At 39.9% G+C, this 13,843-nt stretch overlaps 2 protein-coding genes across 3 annotated transcripts in view; both read right to left on the bottom strand.

Annotated features, from left to right (window-relative positions):
- The window catches only part of tars2 (threonyl-tRNA synthetase 2, mitochondrial), a 31,214-nt gene extending 29,257 nt beyond the window's left edge, over positions 1 to 1,957 (bottom strand). Inside the window, exon 1 of the transcript XR_013100830.1 lies at positions 1,725 to 1,957. The gene's annotated coding sequence lies outside the window, so the exon portion shown is untranslated. The remainder of the gene's footprint in view (positions 1 to 1,724) is intronic.
- Positions 1,958 to 2,116: 159 nt separating this feature from the next.
- On the bottom strand, positions 2,117 to 12,674 carry prpf3 (PRP3 pre-mRNA processing factor 3 homolog (yeast)). 2 transcript variants are annotated; one of them, XM_024804299.2, is made up of 17 exons: positions 12,491 to 12,674; positions 11,912 to 12,065; positions 11,183 to 11,313; positions 10,598 to 10,765; positions 10,397 to 10,483; positions 10,005 to 10,267; positions 9,767 to 9,885; positions 9,478 to 9,665; positions 9,214 to 9,380; positions 9,032 to 9,114; positions 6,830 to 6,973; positions 6,639 to 6,738; positions 6,431 to 6,544; positions 6,193 to 6,311; positions 3,102 to 3,179; positions 2,953 to 3,008; positions 2,117 to 2,854 (listed from the first exon to the last, which is right to left on the bottom strand). In XM_024804299.2, the coding sequence occupies exons 2-17, from the start codon at positions 12,054 to 12,056 to the stop codon at positions 2,705 to 2,707; spliced, it is 2,112 nt and encodes a 703-aa protein (XP_024660067.1). In that variant the 5' UTR covers positions 12,057 to 12,065; positions 12,491 to 12,674; the 3' UTR covers positions 2,117 to 2,704. The 2 variants fall into 2 exon arrangements, with proteins under 2 accessions (XP_024660067.1, XP_024660066.1); XM_024804298.2 differs by having other exon boundaries at positions 10,005 to 10,291; positions 12,491 to 12,673.
- Positions 12,675 to 13,843: the final 1,169 nt, after the last annotated feature.

Below are 13,843 nucleotides of genomic sequence, written 5' to 3'. Positions count from 1 at the left end.
CAGGAGGATTCATAAAAACTCATAAGATACAAGTACATGGAGGGAGTAGAGATAAGAGTGCCGCCTTGAAATGTCAACATAGTGTTAGAGTGCAAAAGCAGAGATGACTGTAGTGACTAAGGAAATGCTTTCAAGGCTACAAATCTTCATAACTCCCTCTTGATAACTTGTTCTATTATGGAGGGCTCTTTTAGCATTTAACCAACACAACTAACTAGCAGCTATTTATTTTTTATTATTTGGCCATGACATGTTTTGGGATCTAGAACTACATCCAATTTAGGGTTTTGGGGAGTGCTGAAGCCTACACCAGATGTCACTAGACCTTAATAATGTGAGTCCTTGACAGGTTGCCAGTCCATAACAGGACAAACACACAGAGACAAAACCATCCACACACACATCCAGTTTAAAACCACAAGTTAACCCAGCATGTATGTCTTTGGACTGTGGGAGGAAGTTTTAGTACCGACAGAGAACCAACGCATCCACAAGGGGAACATACAAAGTTAATAAAAAGCATAAGACATAAAAAGCAAGATCTATGAGCAATTGTGTTTCCAATATATCTGACATATTAACAAAATATTTCTGATGTAGCAAAATATTAGTATATGTTGATTTAAGAAAGCTACAATGATAAGACTCATGCCTCTTATGAGACCTCTTTACACTCAACATCTTAAATCGGAATTACTGGTACAGATATAAAATTTTATTATTTAAAAGTGCATTTCAGATATCTAGCATTGAGGTTGAAAGGCACAAAATTACATCCTTACTAGATAAAAGTTTAACCTAACTAGACAGGATTTAATATCAAACAACGTAACTTCTACTTCTAATGTAAGAACTGTTGCGCACGTGTACTCTGCTACTTAAGATATATTTAATTAGAAACCAGTCTAAACACGTTATGGGAATGTCAACGGGGATTATAACACGTCAGAACAAAATAATAACTATCTAACACATTTTAAACAGAAGCCAATAGTAAAGGGTGAGGTGCTGTAATTAAAGTGTATTACACGATATCTACACTGCACATACCCACTATATGGCATTATCGTTAATACTAATCTGACGGGAGATAAATGAAGTGTAGATAGTTTAAACGACGTTATCACCGTTTGTTTGGAAAGTTTGGAACTACAGCTAGTCTAGTTAATTTTGCATTTTTAGTATAAATGTTAAATGAGCTTGTCGGTAAAAATTAATAATATAATAACAATGAAAGGGACATACGAGTTTAATTTAAGTGGATCGCTCCTTTATCGCTTCACGCGTCCCCTAAATAAACTATGCTCGATACGACCAGCCGTCAGGAACAACTCAAACCACCATGCACCAACTAAAGCTAACATGCAGCTGATTAAATCAGTCTAAAAATAATATTTTTATCATGTTTGCTCTTCGGCTTAAAAGCGCAGTGCCGTGAACCCCGGGAGGCCCGACTGTAAACATCGCTAGCAGTAGCTTTGCTAACATTAGCAGCTAATTTCAAGCAACGGCAGCGTTAGCTTATAAATATGCTGCATATCAAAAAACTTGAACTTCGTTCAGGGGGTAAATTATTGCTCTTTTGTGCACTAAACAACTTTGTCCCTAACGCAATAAACTGCAGCCGAGTTTTGCAAACTGGTAGCTGGTCCAGACAGAAATGCATTTGAAAAATGGCTAAAATGCGCTAGCTAGCGGATTAGCTTCAGTGACAAGCTACTCACATTTCTTGAGCCACTTCATCCAGTAGCGGACGATAAGGCTGTGATGTCTCTTGTTTTCAATGCACCAAGCTGAAAGTCCTTGTATTGACTCCATAGTGTTTGAAACTCCCTGAAAACGCCGGTCCAAAGACGCTTCCAGAGCAGCGGTGGAGCTGCGTGAGCCGTGACCACTAGCAGCCCCTGAACCGGCCGCCATCTTTCCAACTCTGTGGTGCTGCTGGGGATGGAGGAGCTAAACTAATGAGGACTGCTGGGGGTAAAACACGCCCCCCTGTTTTACTTTATTAGGAGAGCAAAACTAGAGCTACAAGCACAAGCGCAAAAGAAAACAGTGCACTACCAAAACCTAATATATAGTTTATATATTAATAAAATAATTCAGTTACAGAAAATATGGTGGAGGCGGCGCTTAAAGTTGGTTTATTTGAGATGGTCACTGTACAGAGAACTATAGCAACAACTGAGTCAAACTCCTCCTTTTACCTAAACAAAAAAACTAAACACATTGAGGCATTTTAAACTGTGAAAGATAGTTTTCTCTAAATGTGTGGGGCATCTCTTTATTGAAGTGCTTTAGTCAAAGCAGTTTTATTTTCACCAAACTTCAATCTTTACATAACCTGACAGTTTCTCGTCATCTCATCACGTCTCATGTAATGATTTCCATAACATAATGCAATCTGCCAGACTGTATTTAATAATACAGGAAATATCTAACAGAAGAGTCTACTAGCCAAAAAGATGAACACTGATGCAGACCTACATACATACTATTCCTACACACATCCTGATCGGTCACACATTCTCACAAAAATATCCACACAGGGTCACTGTTCCTTGTTTTCAATGTTCAAGTCTCTTGATATCGCCTCTTTCCCCTGCAGCAATCAGCAGTGAAGGCTGGCTAGCTGTGAGGCTGTTGATCTGGAGGTTTGTAGGAAGAGAGCCCTGACTGAAACTAGATACTCCGCTGACAAGTTTCAGTCGTCTGTGGTCTCCAACACACTCTGGCTCAGCGCTAGGTCCCAGTAGTGTTCAGTGCCGTGCTTCTTGAAGTGTTCTCTGGCCATGCTCTCTGTGGGGCACTGCTTGAACTTAATCTCTCCATAGCTACGCTCTTTAGCTGTTCCCTAAAGAACCAAAAGGAATCATTACACTTGAGCAACATCACAAAAAACAAATTGTAATTAAAAGTGAGTACGCAACAGAAGGCAAAATATTCACTCACCTCCCAAATCAACCAACACTTGTTGTTCCTCTTCGTATCATCATCACCATCTGGATCTAATTAGGAATAAAAGGCAGAGATTTTCATCTCACTAAAATACTGTATATGCTTGCATTTGCATAAAGAATCAAAACTCAAAACAATCTCACCATCTCTCTTGCTGTTGTGTTCCTCCCATTTGATTCTGTGCATCATCAGCCTCTTGAACTTTTTCTGCGATTTGGGCCCTAAAAGGAAGGAGAAATGTAGACTTAGGCCCAATTCCAATCCAGTCCTCTTCTTATTCTATTCATTGTTTTGAAATGAAGGGTCTAATACATTAAAGCACTATTTTAAGCCAACTACTTGTAAATCCCAAAGAGATTTGTCTCTCCTCCTGGGATTAAGCTGCAGATCTTTCATTTGTGGGGCAAACGCATAAACCCCAACACTATGGAGCCACTAATTCCATGACAGTGTCAAAGTAAATAGCTCTTCTGGTAAATTTGTACATCACTTTATATATATTTTATGAAAGCGCTTCCTAATTTATTCATTGTTTTTATTTTTGTTGTGATGATGCACTGGCAAACTGTCCTTTGTACACCACCTCCCACCCTGTGTTAGCAGAGATAGGCCCTTACATTACTTTGACTTGGATACATCATTAAAATGCTAATAGTGAATAATAATAATTTTAAAAGAGATACGAATGTCAAAAATTAAGAGGATTTCAGAAACGCTGTTTTAAGCGCTAGGCACATTTTTTAGTAAACTATGGATATGAATGCAAACTTAAGAGGTTGTGGACACGGACTAGCAAAATGCATGTAGAAGAGGGTAAGAAGCAATACATAAAGAAAAACTTTATTGCTTGACTGACGTGTTTTTGACTTGTAGCTTACATCATAAAACAATTCAGACAACTTTTTATGACCTTAACAATCTAACTGTAGTATGTTGAAGATGACACGGCCAAACAGAAGGAAAAGAAGGACCCACAGAGACAATTTATGGATGTAATGAAGGAGGACATGCAAGGGTTGGTATGACAGAGGAGGACCCCTAGGACAGGGATAGAGGCAGATGATCTGGTGTGGAGACCCCAAAAGGGAGCAACCAAAAAGATGAGGAGGAGGAGAAGCACAAAGCGTGCAGCTGTCTATCCCAAACCTTCATTATGAAATCCTTTAGCAGCCCCAAATGTAATACACCGAGTAGTGGATAGAACAGACCTTAAACTCTGACTGTGTTTATCCCATTGCTTTAATTTCTGAAGCAGTACCAGGAAAGAAATTTTGTAGAACCCAATTAATTGCCTTCTACATGATTTCAGTAGTTTAGAACCAAAGGGAACAACTCCAAGAATTAAATGATTACATTCATACACTGGGCTCTCACTAACATTTCACACCCTAGCAGTTAGGCAAATTAGCAGTGGGGAAAAGCTTGTGATTAAGGGCTCACGAGCAGCTTTATAACAAATCATCTACAGATTACTTTTAAAAAGAGCTTTGCAGAAACTTCAGGTGCAGAATAGACAATTTTTATTTGCATTTCTGGTTCTCATTCTATATTCTAACATCTATATTTGCACATGCAAAAGTAGATAGTAAATGTCTGGAAATTTGCATAGCTTAACAAATAGAATTCTAGTCAAAAACCTTTTCATAAAAAGAAATACATATAGCTGTACAATTTTTATGGAGATGGGCAGTATAAACGGTATATGGTAGAGACGATATAAATTTGGCCAACGGTAGAGATTTTGACTTCACCCCTCTACCGCTATAGCGCATGTTAAGGGTGTCATCGAGCTGCACCTGTTTTGGTCGAAAGCATTGCAGTGGCTACAAACAACATCATTTGCAAATTACTGCGCTTCCTCCACTTCCATACCGTTGATTCATTAATGCTGAATTCTCTCGCCGCTGCTCTATTCCCATGTTGTTGCAGTATATTAATGACTAACCTCGTATTGTGGATGGATTATCTCAGTTGTTCTCCTGACTGAAGTTTGGTCCGTTTATAGCATCCTGCCATGCAATTGCATTTGTCCCTAACCACCAGAATCCCTCACGTTAACTTTTATCAAGTGGGGAAAAGTTAGCGTTCATCCTTCAGCTTCACTGTGCTAATGTTATGCTAATGTAGCTGTTTTGCTAGCGATCACGTAGGACATCATTATATACCAGCTAGTCCGATTTCAGTAACCCTACAAAAGTCACTGCTGTTTACTTTTCTGTCTTCATTTATGTTGGAAGTGATAGAAGAGCTGTACGTTTTAATTTTTTTTATTAATCTCTCAGTCAGAACATGGCATATCATGTTTAGGTGGAAACTAGCAAGCTAACTTCCTGCTAACTTCTAACTCCGTTCAGTTTAATAAATTCTGTTTTCATGGATGCCTGGATGTTGAACTTAATTGTTACACCTGATAAAGCAGCAACACTGATCATTTTATTAAAGATGAAATAATTTAGACAGTTTTTAATTCTCAGTGATGCCGCAGTGTTCTTTTGACTTTGGGACCTGAAGAGAGGGAGTTTTGGACCCAGATTACTCTGCAAGGCTCCTGACTACGGTAGCCGTAATACTCCGGCAATCCATCAAGCAGTGCGCCTTCATAGCTTACCAAAGTCGTACTAAAACATTTTTGACAGATTTCTGCGCACCGTGTAACACATAAAATCGGTTCGAGGTCAGTAAGCACAACCAGAATTCATACATAAGGCACACTGTCAATTTTTGAGATAATTAAAGGATTTTAAGTGTGCCTTATAGTGTGTAAAATATGTTATACAGAAGAAAAGAATATATATCGCGATATATATCGCTACCGCACATGCTTCAAATTATACCGCAATATGGATTTTAAGCCATATCACCTAGCCCTAGAGATCGTTCATGAGAGCTAACCAATGCAGAATCAGACATGTATCTATAGATACAAGAATCTGTTCATTAAGGGCTAAGTGACACAGGCTTAGAACAATTGGAGACTCACCAGCAGTTGCTGGGAGTCACAAGGGGGCTCTGGTTACAAAAAGGTATACTGTGCAGCAGCAAAAACATTCTTGTGACTGCTTTGGTTACTAACAGGCTGCTGCAGTTGCCTGTAGTTTGCATGGAAGAAGCCAACTTGTCTGCAAACGCTTGCTAAACACTCTGTGAGGAATAGGGAAACTTGAAAATTGTTTATTACATTAAGGGTAATAAGCAATAAAACATGTCTTGGCATCTGTCGGTGTCATCACTTACCTCCTTCCACCACAACAATGTTGACATCTTTGTGCAGAACAACTGTGCCTGTCAGGTATAGCTGGTTGGCATTGGCTTCCACTTTAAACTTCTTAGAAGGATTTTGCAGGTTTCGAATCCTGAGTAGGGAAGATGCTTAAATCAGTCACACTTCCTAACAAACATACTTAGCATTATACATTTTACTATTAACTACTGTATTTTACTTATGAGCTCGCTGCTCCCTTTAAACACACACCTGTACACTGCGATGTGAACACCATTAGTGAGGTCTTCTTTTAACTTCTTGACCTTCTTCTCTTTTCTTTGCTCTGCTGTGAGCTTGCGAGCTGCATTGGCCTCCTCGTGGGCCCTGAAATGCAGAGGGCAATGTTAGACAAAACCTAGGGAAAGCCTCTACAAACATAAACAAAAGGATAAATATGGAAATTATCTGTGTTACTGACTTTTGCCTCTTGGCCATCTGCGCTCTAACATGTGCTTCTACTTTTGTGGGGTCCTGAACCGCCTCCGTCCCCAAGACTCTCATCAGGTTGGAGATCCGCACTGAAAATAATCAAAGCAAGCATCAGTTGAATTCTGTTTAATCTTTCATTATAATAACTTTTATTTATTGTGGTGATTTGCACATGCGTACCTTTGGGCTCTGGTGGAGGCATCAGTCCTAGACGAACCTTCTCTTGCAATTCTTTCTGTCCTTCCCTCCGTGTCTGCCGTCTAAGTTTCTTTTGTTCTTTCTTCGTCAAGTATACACCTAGAGTTACTGGCTTATCTGTGTCAACTAAAGGGGAAAAAAGAAAGGAATATATAACAGCTAGTGATACATAAACACCACTAAGATATTTGAAAGGGTGTGTGATTATGTTAAGAATTGTTATTTTTTTAATTATTATTTAATTTATTATGTATTCTTTTTTTTTTTCAAGTATGTTCTTAAAAAAATACAATGAAATAAAAATAACCTAAAAACCTACAGCAGATGAACAAACTGTCAAGAAGCGATTCATAAGGAATGAAAACAGGGATAGGCTGAAGTATGCCAAATTACACACGAACTGGACTGAAAATCAGCAACAGATCTTATGGCGTGATGAATCCAAATTTGAAATGACTAGGTCATATCAACATCTATATGCACAGAGAAGATCAGGGGAGAGGTGGTGTCCAATGTTCCCTCTAATTTTTCATATGTCTGAGCGAACACAAACTCCTTGAACGGTCCCTTGGACCACTGTGAGCAACAGTAGACGTGTGCCTTGTGGTCACACCAGCATCAAATCCATCCAAGTTACATGGAGTCATGTCCATCCAGTCATATCCACTATGAGATAAAGGAGAACAACAGCCTGATACCTGCAGGCCTGACAACAGGAGATTTATCACTCCTGTAACATTCAGCAGTCGCCTCACTGTTCTGACACACACAACAAAACTATTGACTACACTACACACTAACTACACAAGATTTGCGCTAAATGTTGCAAATCTCTCACATCTCAAAACACCGGCGTCATTCCTAAAACTTCCCCCTTCCTAAACAACTAAATGCCATGTTGCCATATCATTTTTTGATTGGTCGACGTGGTACATTTTTCGACCAATAGGAAAGGGTGGGGTTTTTTTGGTTTTGTCTTTGCTCACAGGCGGAGAGTGCTTTCGAGCATTTTCCTCATAAAACGCAGTTTGTAGAGTTTCTTCCCGCAGTAAATATAAACAACGATAGTATTCAGGAAGAAAACCAAACCGTCAATTGTTCCGTCTGCCCTGCTCACATCTCCAATGGTTGTACACGTTGTCTTTAACGTGGCTTCACTCCACATCAGCCGCTTTGCTAGCTAAAACACTGGTGTCGGCACATAAGGACGCTGTCATAGCCTGTCAACGACGTTGATTAGCTGCGTATATACGAATGTGAATCGCATCGTTGGCTGGACTATGGGAGAAGGTGGCATCGTTCTAATCCCATACGGGAGCAGCCAGTCACTTACTGACTAACACTGCAAAACAGAATTGTTAAAGTATTAATTTTAATTTCAATTCAGGTTAGATTATTTTTTTGTGCGCAATGCAGATTTTCTGTGCGCAGAGACCGTGCCAGCAGTGCGCAAATGCGCACGCGTGCAGCTTAGAGGGAACATTGGTGGTGTCTACATCCATCTGTAAAACACGGTGGAGGCTCTGTTATGGTTTCAAGCTGTATTTCAGTCTGTGGTGCTGGAAAGCTTTTCAAAACTGATGGAATTATGAACACAGAAAATTGCTGAGATTTTGATAGACTATGAATGTGCCATCTGGAAAGCATGTTACTGACAACAGCTTTATTTTTCAGCATGACAATGCTGACAAACACGCTGCCGATGCAGCAAAAGCTGGACAGAAAAAGACACAGTGGAACACCATCAGTCATGGACTGGACTCCCCAAAGCCCCATCCTCAACATTATCGGAGCAGTGTGGGATCATCTTGACAAGAGAGCAGAACAAAAACAGCCAACATCCAAAGAAGAGCTTTGAATATCCTTCAAGAACCCTGGAGAACTTTTCCTGAAGACTAGTTGCATGTTGCTCATACCACATATTGACCTTCAAGCCTATTAGAATTGTAAAGCCTCTGTTTAGCCCTAATATACTGTATTTGTATGTATGGTTGCACAAGTTTCAATAACTCACTGTACCCATTTACCATTTTAATAGCTAAATATATTAATATTAATTAATTAAACTGAGTGGTGGCTCAAGACTTCTGCACATTACGGCATAAGGACATTTTTAACAGTTAATAATGATTTTGTAGGACAAAATCTCTTTTAACTTACACATTTTACCTCCTATAGACTTACCTGGTGGGCTCATTTGGGCAGGATGTTCCACCAGGCTGGTCACACCAAACAGCTCTAACGCTTCAAATTTTGTGTCTGAATTTCTTAAAATTAAAAATAAAAAAAAACCATTATTATTGCCATGTATTCCACACATTCCTGATAGCAAACTCAATGTTTAAGATCAAATTTTGATTTCTTACATGTCTATGTTGGAAGGCAGGATGAAAGAGTCCCACCACTCAATATTGGGAACCTGTCCCTCTCCAATCTCCTTTTTAGGAGCAATCAGTGCTAGCTTGGTTGAAGCCTGGATTCCTGTCTTCTTTGCTGCCTGGGCAATCTCATTCTGCAACCTTTCCAACTGGGCCTGATCCATACAAGAGAGACAAGAGACATATGATGACTTTCTTTTTCTTAAATTCTAAATATTCTCTTTCAAACAACTGGGACAGGGTTGTACCAACCTTAGTTCTAATTCTCTGAGCAATCTTCTCAAAGCGTCCCTGGTCATGGAATTTGAAAGTCCTGCGTGCACGCTGAGCTGGAGGAACAGGCACACGCTGGTCGAAGTAGGATGTGGACTCCAAGTCATCTCCGGGCTTCTCCTTCAGCTGCTGGCGGAACTGCTCTCTCTTTACTGCTCGAATGTTAGCTACACAGGGAAAGAAACATGTTTTGTGGAATATCAAAACAAAGAAAACACATTGTGTATGTTTGTGTACAAATACTGGATCAGTGTATCCATGTATGTACCTTTGAGCGTAGGCATGCGGTGTGTGAGTTCAACCTCTTTGCCACTGGCATCTACAGTTCTTCCCTTCTCATCCAGGATAAGAGGTGTCGGTTTGTTCACCTCCTTGGGTTCTACTTTGCTGTAGTTACACATAAAGAGAAAGCAGTTCAATGTCAATTGAGCACAAAGACATCACCTACTTTTTTCATGTCTTGTGCACATTTTAAAATTGTATATTTATAGTCTGACATCACTTACGGTGGAGCAATCCCCATGGCATGTAGATTAGCTAGTGCCACAAAGTTTTGTGGCCCAGTGTTCCCCAAAACCCCGAGGATGCCAGGTTTCATAGCTAACTGGGACTGAATGCGAGCCTGTAGCTCAGCAGCTTTACGGGCCTTCTCAATTGCATCATTCATGAAGCTGGCAGCCTGGTAGGGAGCGATGGATGACCCACCACCAGCTGCTGCAGCACCAGCAGTGCCAAGAAGTCGAGAGAGTGGAGGGCCATCCAGCTGTGACTGTGAAGTGGGAACAGGCAACCGCTAGAGTCAGAAAGAAGTTAGAAAGGTTTTAAATAGAATTTAAAACCTGAAAAGACTACAGTTCTTTATTCAGTATGTATTTTTATGGGAAAGAAATCTCATTACTGTTGTAGCAGGAGCTGGAGCAGTAAAGCTTAGTTGTTTCTTCCTTTCTTCGATCTGTTTTGTGGCTGCTTCCATCATCTGTTTGATCTGTTAGGACAGCAAAAGGATTCAGAGGTGACTGACGAAGAAAATAAACCGACTATACTTACATATACACACACATATATATATATATTGTCTATTGCACCAAGTATTATGTACCTGTATTTTGGTGAGCATGCCGGGGCTCTCTGATGGAGGTCCTGGTATCACCTCAGGTTGCTCCACCTCCTCAAAACGGGGGACTCGTTTCCTCTTTGCCGTTGTGCCATCTGTTGGCTCGGGAGTTTCTCGCGCTGCGCCTGTGTCAGCCTCTTCACCAAACACATCCTGAGTACAGCCGGCAAACACACAAACACCAATAAAAATAAAAAAAATAAATATCTTATGCAGCAATTAAAGTTTACGTAAGAATAATCAGTATTGTGTCAGTGCAGTCCATGTAGAACTAAAGTTAAGTGCCATCTGAGTGAAACCTCAATTAAGCTTAATGTAGGAGTAAATCAAGTGTAAGGGGATGTTTACATTGAGGTTTAAGTTAATCAAACTGAGGCTTAACACAATCAGTCTAATCACTGCATGCATTGAATGTAATGTATTTATTTTTCTTTAACACAGGTCACTTTTGCATGTGAGCGTGTTAATATAGTCAGTTTTCTTGTCAGAAAACTCCACACCTTCAGATCTAGTTATTCAGTTATATAATGATAATATAAAGCATAAACATTTGCTATGATGTTAGGCTACCTTAAGTTCTCTCTTGCGGTTTTTTTCTCCAGATCCTTTGTTCCCACGTGTGCTGCGGCTCTCCTCGAGGGCTTCAAAAAGTCGCTCTACAAAACCTCCAGCAGAGTCATCGAGAAAAGGACGCAGCTGGTCTGAGAATGATAAATATGAAATAATTAACACTCTGAAAAGAAAATAATGTTACCACAGAATGGCTTAAATACCCACATAAAAATACACACTATGAAAACCCAATACTGACATTTAAACTACAGCACCTGCAGAAGTCAGTCTAACAGACCGAGCAATTATTTCCCAGACAGATGAAATAAATAAATAAATAAACAACCAAACAAACAAATAAAAGCAATAGGCAGCTTTCTTTGTACTCACAATCTTTCATTTGAATGAACAAATGACATGAGTATTTTAACTGGACAGCAAATCTATTACCTTTGCAAACAAGCCCTGCTGATAGCTACATCGCAGATCTTCACACCATAATTTTTTGGGCTGGCTGTCTGCACTATGTTAAGAACCCACAGCTTGGTAGTCATGCCAAATACTCCTAAGAAGGCCAGATAGGTTTTCAGACAGCTGTTGGACTCGTTTCTCTTCAGTGATGGGTGCATTTTGTAACCCGGTAAAACAAATCACCCTGGGATATGCCTCTGATGTCAGAGGCACTTTTGGCTGAACTGAATCGTCACCAGATCTCTAAGTACATAAGAGATATTTCACCGTACTTACCTATGGTCTTCCTTTTGTCTAGTCCCTTTCCCACACAGTGCAATGCTGCAGTCACCACAGTGGGCTCCGAGAAACCCAGCACCTTCTTCACAGTGCGTTCTACCCATGGCCTCAACTCCTCCACCTCCCGCTTTGGAAGAGACATCCTCCAATCCTGCAGAACATCAAATACTTATGTCATGGATTATCGCTACTGAGCATGGTTATCACTTAAATATCTTCGTGATTTCTGGCCTTAATTAGTCATATATCACACAAATGTGATAGTCCCAAACATGAGCTCCAAAACCCGCCGTCCTTTATCCACATAGCTACAGCTGCTCTGACACAGACGTTCACCAGCTTCCAACTAATAAAAACTCCCACATCAACAGTCAGTCACTCCGACCTTGCTGCACTTTGTTAGTTGATGAGTGTTAAGTCAGACTGATTAAATTAAAGCGCCAGCCCGTAGCAACATACATTGCTAAATCAATCACATCCGCCAAACCTCCCTGGTTAGATGCTAACTAACGTTAGCACACCGCTGTACGCGAGCTACCATCACCGGGGAATAACTACTTCATGAGGCTTACAAACCTTAATTACTCTTCTGTCGTAGTCAGCCCGTTTAAGCCGTGGAGGTAAAAAGAAAACCGATGAAGACTTAGACGCGTAAAACACTCAACGTGCCAAGTTTTCTGCAAAACTTTCTGTTTAGACGCGCGTCCGCACGACGTTTGTTTCAAGCCCCGGAACAGGAAATGGATACAGCTTCTTCTTCGTGGACTTTTTCGCAGAGTCGTTTCGTTTCAAGTGTGCGGTGTTTCCACCTAGCTGCACATGTATGGAAATAGCCATGTTCTCCACAAGGTAAAACGTATTTCTCCCAAATAGTTTTGAAAATCTGAGGATTAAGGAAATTTATTTATCCGTTAAAGTTCGTCCTTGACTACGTTAACATTGTGTCGTTATAGCATTATGCCCATAGCTCAGGGTTTTTCTAGAATTAAAACTGTCCTGTGGGTGTGACTATGCACACTGCATTTTATCACAGTCCTGACGTGTTCACTTTCAAGCCCATTTTACTTCAACTAACCTTACACAAGCCCCAATCAGTTTTCATTTTCACCAGCGAAAACACATTAATGAATCTGCCTATTTAGCTTGGGTCATATTATAAGAGGCACGGCAGTCTTTGGATCCTGGATTTAAATTTAAGGGAAAATTCTCCAACAGCACAAAATGATGGTAGAAGAAGTAAAACATATATAGAAAAAGTTCTTACAATTTATTTATTTATTTATTTATTTATTTTAGCAGATTTGTCTGGTGATACACGCAGTCTTTTGTCCATTTAAATCAAACTAAGCTAAATGACTTTCAAGTTTTTGGCATCATGTAATTGCAGAGCAATATATTTATAGAAATTCTAGCTGAACATTAGGTGTAATAGGAATAATTAGGTACTGGAATAATGGGGTTATGGTTAGGTTCAGTTCTACGCTTCTAGTTTACACATTCAAATTGAAGTCTTATAGCAAAGCAGTTGTAAAGTCTAAATGTGTGTGAGATGCCAGCTTTAGAAGGTTATGTCTTCTAGTTTCTGAGACTATGCTTCTTTATCTTGCTGGTAAAATTCAGCATAAGCCTACCACTAAGTGGATCAGCAGTGACTTGGTGGTTGTTAAGAGGTTAAATCTTTCCCCTGGCAACTTCAAATACCAAAACTAGTTAAGGCTGGATTAAAACTAATGTTTTACATTCTGGGAACTAAGAGAGTGATCTGAATTGCAAATAAAAATCCAAATTGAATAGCTGAAGAAGAGCTTTGGCAGAGAGTATTCACATTCTTCTCCTTTACAAGGTTCATGATAGGGCTTTGTCTTCATATTAAAAGCGCAGTGTTTCAATGATTTTCACAGAACTCAAACTAGTCATAAATATTGCCTA

This window comes from Maylandia zebra, linkage group LG11, assembly GCF_041146795.1.
Source record: "Maylandia zebra isolate NMK-2024a linkage group LG11, Mzebra_GT3a, whole genome shotgun sequence".
Lineage (NCBI taxonomy): Eukaryota > Metazoa > Chordata > Actinopteri > Cichliformes > Cichlidae > Maylandia > Maylandia zebra.
The sequence above is the reverse complement of the archived record's forward strand: the minus strand, read 5'-3'. Positions and strand labels throughout refer to the sequence as shown.

Bases quoted from the DNA above. Each gene is read 5' to 3' on its own strand.
- prpf3 (XM_024804298.2), bottom strand. From the start codon at position 12,056: ATGTCTCTTCCAAAGCGGGAGGTGGAGGAGTTGAGGCCATGGGTAGAA. The intron at 6,974-9,031 runs GTAAGTCTATAG...TTTCCCCTTTAG, and splicing joins TGCCCAAATGAGCCCACCAG to TTGACACAGATAAGCCAGTA. The intron at 6,545-6,638 runs GTCAGTAACACA...TCTGCATTTCAG, and splicing joins CAGATGGCCAAGAGGCAAAA to GGCCCACGAGGAGGCCAATG.